This window comes from Sinocyclocheilus rhinocerous, unplaced genomic scaffold (genome assembly GCF_001515625.1).
Source record: "Sinocyclocheilus rhinocerous isolate Xijiao unplaced genomic scaffold, SAMN03320098_v1.1 scaffold453, whole genome shotgun sequence".
Classification (NCBI taxonomy): Eukaryota; Metazoa; Chordata; class Actinopteri; order Cypriniformes; family Cyprinidae; genus Sinocyclocheilus; species Sinocyclocheilus rhinocerous.
The window spans coordinates 1530811-1538270 of NW_015655565.1; the positions used below are offsets into that span (position 1 = coordinate 1530811).

The following is a 7460-nucleotide window of genomic DNA, read 5'->3' on the forward strand; positions in this document are numbered from 1 at the left end:
CAGAAGTGGTATTTTCAATATGCAGTTAATTCTGCAGTGTAAATGTATAAAAATCCACATAAAACTATAGAAATGCATATAAGAGAACAAAACTGCTGAATGAATACTATACGACAAAACTAATAAACAGTGACTGTGAAAAAAACGTCATCTTACTGTAACTGCAAGGTATTATACTGTTAAACCTCTAAATAGATCATATATCATACACTAGAAATGTGTGGGGTGGGGTGTGGTGACGTCACAATCGTGTTGCATTGTGGTATATGCCGCGGCCTGAAATGTACATACGAGTAGACTTGTGTCCTCGTTTAAAATCTAGAGGTTGAAGGTCTGTCCATATAAACTTCCCTTGTCCACCTGATGAAATGGAACGCACTACAAAATGGTGGTGGGGATTATGGCATTCTTCCCTATACTATATAGAAGGGGAAAAACAGTATGTGGAAAGAGTAGTGTCCAAATTCACAGTTTTAACAAAACAGTAGACGAAAAGTTCAGGACTTACTACTTCCTGTGAGATTTACGGTATACTTCTTATTCATTTCTGTAGTGTAGTATCTGCCAACAGTGATAAACTGTCACATTAATGGCTGTTGCTGCTACACAGCTGCATATTGTACTGCTTTTTTACTAATTTGGTTTGCGTTGTTTGTTCACTTTGAGCGCTTACTAAAAGCGTTATATCCACCTAATTTTTTATGTAAGAGTGGGTGCAGCCATTAGTAAATTGAATGTGCAAGGCTTCCGGTGTCTGCTTCCAGTTATTTTTAGCTGTACAAAAACAGCTCTTAATGCAAACTGGTATATCTTATCCAGTGGCGTAACTACAGACAGTGCAGGCAGTGCAGCCGCACTGGGGCCCGTGCCGCGGGGGGGCCCCGCAGCGCACGCGGGCCCTGCCCACATTGCAAGCGACTATATTAATATAAATGAATAATAAACGTATTAATAATAAAATACAATTAGTACCGAGATTCTTCACAGAACTTAATAAATATATACATTTGCGTTAATCGTGTGTGTGTGTGTGTGTGTGCGTGTCTGTGTGCTTCAGTGGTCTAGTGGTAGTACTTTTGTCAAGCATTTCTGAGGTTTTGGGTTCTAATCCACCCTCGTGTAGTTTTTTTTTCTCTCTCATTAAAACCAAAGTTGTTCATCAGTGATTGTATATCAAGAGCAAGGACATGTTTGTGTGCATTTTGTTTTGTGCTTTTACCAGAACAAAGCGTACGATCGTCTGTGTGAAGACTGCGCATTGTGCGAGCGAGCGCAAAAAGTGGCGGGGGTCGTGGGGACACATGTCCCACCCGTAAATAAAAATATAAATGCGGTTGCCGCGATTACTCGGTTACTGTGTTAAAAATAAAAAAATAAAAAAAAAGTTTGCGGTATTCAGCACCACAGCGCTGAAACACTCAATGCTTCTGATAACCTTGCCTTCTGTGCTTTGCAAATACAATAGGTAACACATGCTGATGACTGTAAAATTCAACACGATTAATTTGGTACTTCTGGCTGCTGCGGCCAGGCGCACGCACAGCCGTGTGTGTTAGAGAGAGACGCACGGAAAGAGTTTCAATTTGAGTTTCGATGTTCAATTTATTATAAGAAACTGATAAGATACTGATTTTAGTTGGTCTAAATTAAGTAGGTTAGGCACAAATTTGCATATATGGGTTCCCTTCTAGACACGAGCGCTGTGTGTTTGTATGTGCTTCATAACCGTGCACCAGGGGGCCCGTCATAATAGCCTGCACTGGGGCCCGTCATTACTAAGTTACGCCACTGATCTTATCATATTATTTTAATCTATTATCGTAATCATAAACACTGTTTTTGTGCATATAGTTTTAACATTTAATGCACTTTGTTGTTCTTCAAGTTATTTCCCTATACCAGTATACACTGCCATGTTAATACCAAGTGAGTGGACGACTACTTCATGTAGAATAAACACAACTTTTTCTAAAAGATGGATATGATTGGAGCGGTCATCTTATGTGAGTTTATGTCATTTTAATCATAATTTCTCAAAGGGGTTATTACATTCTTAATGTATAAAACGTTTTAATTTGCAAAACATTAGCCTACTCAGCGCACCTTTATGACCTAAACCAGCTTCTCTGACCCAAAATGACTTACTGAAAGTGCTTTACATTTAGTACATTTCGCTCTCTGTGTGCATGTTTCACGCACTTTGTCTGGCATAAAACATAATTGTCTAAATTGTGTGAGATAGATAAGCCGCTTATCGTAGGCGAGGGATCCAGTTTCCAGCGCCGAAGCCCTCTGTTGGAGATCCGGGAAAGCTGTGCAAGCCCAACCCCCTCTCTCTCTCATTGCACACTGTAGATTTAACATGGCTCCTGGCTGCCAGCGAGCCTTCAAACATCAAACCTGAATGCATTTTCCTGCCAGCTGCGCTTCGGTCGGCTTAATAAGGTAAAGAACGACTAATGATCTGCTATTTAAGTTCCTCTGCGGTTACTGCTTTAATGAATCGCGAACAATGATTCATATTACTTCGACTAAAGAGTCCGTTTTGGTGGACAAGTCTATGCTGACGGTAGCTCTGTTCTGCTGCTACTTTATCTCTTTAAAGCCGGTTTGTAAAGAATGCTCGCGCTATAATCATTGATCGGACATGTTAATTGTGAACGCGGACGATATTTCTACCGACCACATCAAAAATTTGCTTAGTAGGTTGAGCACTTGGTAGCAGATGTTTATCCCCTTATGAGACATTAAGGCTGCATCAGCAAATTGACTGATCTTATGAAGTTGAAACACTGCAACTGAAGCTCGGTGATGGTCGTAAAGCGTTGAGTTCTGTATTGCGCGTTGTGGAAAAAGTTACATTATGAAAAAAAAAAAAATCCCTTCAAAGCTTTGCGCGAGATTTCATATAAAGCTGATCAAATCTGGCCTCCGGTGATGATGACATGGATAGCACTAGCGTAAGATACGATACATTTTGATTTGGTGGAAGTGGTGAAGTGAACATACATTGTCAACAATATAGATGGGAATCGTGAATTAAACGATTCTGGCTCAGCTGCCGATTGAAGTTGCTTAAAGGTTCCATTATTCTTTGAGTAGCCTACGTTTTGAGAAAGAAAAACATTTAATGTCCTCAATTTGTAAATTATAACATTAGGTCAGATTCAACAGACCATAAATAAATGCAATAGCCTACCATTTTTTCCCACAACATATGTGCATGCACAGACTTTTTAATGACTTTTTACAAGCTTTTTTAAGCATTTACATTGGATTGCACTTGTCTTGCATTTCACATAATACAATAAATATGCGGTACCATATTTAATTCAATTTTTATTATTATTATTATTTTTTTTATTAAATACCACTGTGTATGTATCTTTAGCTACGTTGTCATGTAAACAACTCAGTATACACATATTTAGGTCTCACAAGCCTTAAACATAACACATTAGCAGTTTGTGCTTTATTACATGAAATTAATAACTTGCGAGTCAGGTTATTTCAGCAAGGCTGCGATAGATTCGTAAATGTTTTGATGCAATAGAGGCGATTCATTAGAATCGTTCGATTCATAGTCGGACTACCCTGGTCGCGTATGCTTTTGATTCACTAAAAAGAACCGACTCGTAAGAGTCATTCGTTTGGGAATCAACGACGCTGATCAGTGTTGCGCTGAACTGTAAATTAATTCGATTCGTTAATTTTTTTCAACGGAGCGGTTCTTGGTTCCTAACCCTAAAAACAATGAGCAAAGGGTTCATTCGTGCTCGAGCGGCGCGAGGGGGGCTGGCGGTTCGGCTCTGGGAGGCGCCTGTGGGCCACTGACGTCCGATTCACTCGTAGTTTGATTTGTCAACAGAGAGCTGGGCGTCGTCGCCCGTCACACAAAACGGGCTTTACAATACAGAGTAGAGACGCTTGAGAGGAGATACACCACAGATATGTAGGATGACAAGGACCACGTAGCATTTTCTGTGTTCGATTCGGGACCTCTTGATTTATTTAACCGAACGTAGTTTGCTTCACTTGCATCCTGTTACTTTCATTGTACAAAGTCCGAGATGAAGGATCGCGAGGATGCGTTGAGAAAGAGGAAAAAGTCTTCGAGCTGGAATATTTCTGCTGGACGGTTACGTTGATGTTGTTTTGTAAATGTGTCCAAAATGGAAAAGATGCCCAGGAAGCGCGTGTACTTAGAGTGACTTTGGCTTGTAATTTCTAATTAAATTAAAGGGAGCTGTTTTTCCCGATACACCTGCCTTTTAATTACTCTGCAGACTGGTGGATAAACTTGCCGATGCCAACAACGCCAGATTGCCTATATGGCAGGATCATGAAGTTTTTGACGTTTTTCCTTTTGCTTCCAGAAACATTGAAAAGGACAAGAAAGAGTGGGAAACAGCTCAGCAAGCTGCCAGTATGCTATGAAATCGTGACTTTGTCCTTGAGGAAGAAGATGGCTGCAGAACTCTATCCTGCCAGCATAAATACCAACCTTCCCAACAGTAACAGCACAGCAGTCACAGCTGCCAGCAAAAAGACCATCGTCCAAGTCACTCAAACGGTGACAACGCCGACTACAACTGCCACTCAGCAGAACATCAACAATAATAACGTCGAGACTGCCAGCTGGCAGGCCACTCACCCGACACTGAGAGAGAGGTAAGGGCGCCTTCGGCTTGCTTTTCGAATCATCTACGCTGTTATGGATCCATAAACGAAATATTCTGTTGCATTTTGTTCTCTTCAGGAATGCTTTGATGTTCAATAACGAACTCATGGCAGATGTTCATTTTGTTGTGGGTCCGCCTGGCGCATCCCAAAAAGTTCCAGCACACAAGGTGAGCGAATCCTACTGAGTCAAAACTACAGTCTATGGTCAAAACGCATCTCAAATGCCTCTTTCATCAAGCGTCTGTTTGACCGCTTTTCTGTGGCATTTCTGCTTCCAGTATGTGCTGGCAGTGGGGAGTTCTGTTTTCGGTGCCATGTTTTACGGAGATCTAGCAGAAGGAGAATCTGATATTCATATTCCTGACGTGGAGCCTGCTGCTTTTTTAATTCTTTTGAAGTAAGTTCTGCACTTAATTTATGTGTCAATGATGGGACACTCATTTTCTTTTCAATTAATTTTCAATTTCATTTTCCAAATTCTTAGAAAAAAATGTAACCACTGCTTATTAATATTTGGAAAACTTTTGTCCACCAAAAGTCATCTGGTGAAACCAATGTGGAAGAGAAAAATGTTAAATAGTCCCTCCTCGTGACTGTCAAGGTGAATAAATAAAGTTCTGATTTTTAACTCCTTTAAAATGTAATGATAATTATGAATCAATAATTTATGATGTTTTCTTTCTTTCTTTCTTTTTTGAAAAATAAGCAAAAAAAGTATTTATGTATTCAAGGTGTAAGGAACATTTTATAATTTTTACTTGGTTACACCACATGATATTTTTTTAAGAATTATCACATTGAAAATTTTCTTGAATGTTGGATTAATATGGTTTAATATGAATACAAAGAGCAGATTTCTAAGATGCATTTTATCTTTCCTCATATATTTATTTTTTAATCATTTGTTGTTGACCCCTGCATGTAACTCTAAACTCAATCACTGCAAAGCCTAATGCTTGTATAACAGCTATTAAAAAAGACATTGTTGGTTTCTAAGTCCTTTTTCTATTCACTTCCAGGTACATGTACAGCGATGAGATTGAACTTGAAGCGGACACAGTGCTGGCCACTCTGTACGCTGCCAAAAAGTATATAGTGCCTGCACTGGCTAAGGCCTGTGTCACCTTTCTGGAGACAAGCTTGGAGGCCAAAAATGCCTGTGTGTTGTTGTCCCAGAGTCGACTGTTTGAGGAGCCTGAGCTGACCCAGCGGTGCTGGGAGGTCATTGATGCTCAGGCTGAGCTGGCGCTTCACTCTGAGGGTTTCTGTGAGATTGATCTTCAAACGCTGGAGATCATACTAAAGCGAGAGACTCTCAACACCCGGGAGGCGGTGGTCTTCCAGGCGGCTCTCGATTGGGCTGTGGCTGAATGCAAAAGGCAGGGACTGGGACTGACCTCTCGTAATAAAAGGGCAGTGCTGGGCAAGGCTCTCTACTTGGTTCGTATCCCAACCATGACCCTGGAGGAGTTCGCCAACGGAGCTGCACAGTCAGACGTTTTAACGCTGGAAGAGACTCATGATGTCTTCCTATGGTACACGGCTGCCAATAAGCCCAAGCTGGAATTCCCACTGCAGAAAAGAAAGGGTCTGACGCCACAGCGCTGCCATCGTTTCCAGTCCTCGGCTTACCGTAGTAACCAATGGCGCTACCGCGGACGCTGCGATAGCATCCAGTTTGCGGTGGACAAGAGGATCTTCATTGCAGGGCTTGGCTTGTACGGTTCCAGTGGTGGAAAGGCAGAGTACAGTGCCATGATTGAACTCAAGCGCCAAGGAGTGACACTGGCCCAGAACCTAACAAAATTTGTTTCAGACGGATCTAGCAACACCTTCTCTGTATGGTTTGAACACCCGGTCCAAGTGGAGCAGGACACCTTCTACACAGTCAGTGCCATATTGGATGGGAATGAACTTAGTTACTTTGGACAGGAGGGTATGACGGAAGTGCAATGTGGAAAGGTGACCTTCCAGTTCCAGTGTTCCTCGGACAGTACCAACGGAACTGGAGTACAGGGGGGTCAGATCCCAGAGCTGGTCTTCTATGCCTGAAATTGTCAGGACATCCATATTGCAGTGCATTCCGCTCACTGGAATTAAGATGGATTGAATACAGGGTCTCGTGAGGCTCTTGCCTTTATTATGTAGCAGCAGTGAACTTGATGGTAATGGCGCTTTAGAACCACAGTGGACTCAGATGGAAGGAATGTTCTTCAGCTTTATTTATTGCAAAAATTATATATTTGATTTAATTATTGATGCTGCAGCAAGCAGATCTCTCTCTCTCTCTCTCTCTCTCGCTCTCTCTCTCTCTCTATATATATATATATATAAATGAAGAAAGTTGTACTGCTCTTGATTGTGGACGGAAGCCACTAGTGTGTCATGTTTTGTACATAACGTATCTGTTTTCAGCTTGATGCTGACTGACAAATAAAATGTCTTGTATTGGTGATCAGCTTCCTGAACTGCAGATTATAAACGTTTTTGTGACTCAAATCCAAAGTTGTTTTCACTTCTTATTCATAAAGGGCTGCACGATTATGACAAAAATTGTAATTGCGATTATTAATTACGATTATCACAATTTACATTGAATGATGTTTATACCATTGTTTGATGCAACTGCATGCCGTATTTTTATATGAAAATAAACAAGCTGAAAACACTAACTGAAAAACCTTTAGTGCTTTTCTATAGTATTAAGCTGTAAATGTCAAATATACATCGGATTGGTTTAAATATATGAATGGTATTATAATGTTATACTAAAACAA

General features: G+C 40.8%; 2 protein-coding genes across 4 annotated transcripts in view; one reads left to right on the forward strand and one right to left on the reverse strand.

Annotated features, from left to right (window-relative positions):
- The window catches only part of brf1b (BRF1 general transcription factor IIIB subunit b), a 70545-nt gene that overhangs the window by 45542 nt on the left and 17543 nt on the right, over positions 1–7460 (reverse strand). The window lies entirely within an intron of this gene.
- Positions 2297–6959, forward strand: btbd6b (BTB (POZ) domain containing 6b). Of its 2 annotated transcripts, XM_016525469.1 has the most exons (5): positions 2297–2445; positions 4377–4671; positions 4760–4850; positions 4962–5080; positions 5703–6959. In XM_016525469.1, exons 2-5 carry the CDS (start codon positions 4466–4468, stop codon positions 6733–6735), a joined length of 1449 nt encoding a protein of 482 aa, XP_016380955.1. In that variant the 5' UTR covers positions 2297–2445; positions 4377–4465; the 3' UTR covers positions 6736–6959. The 2 variants fall into 2 exon arrangements, with proteins under 2 accessions (XP_016380955.1, XP_016380954.1); XM_016525468.1 differs by lacking the exon at positions 2297–2445 and having other exon boundaries at positions 3620–4671.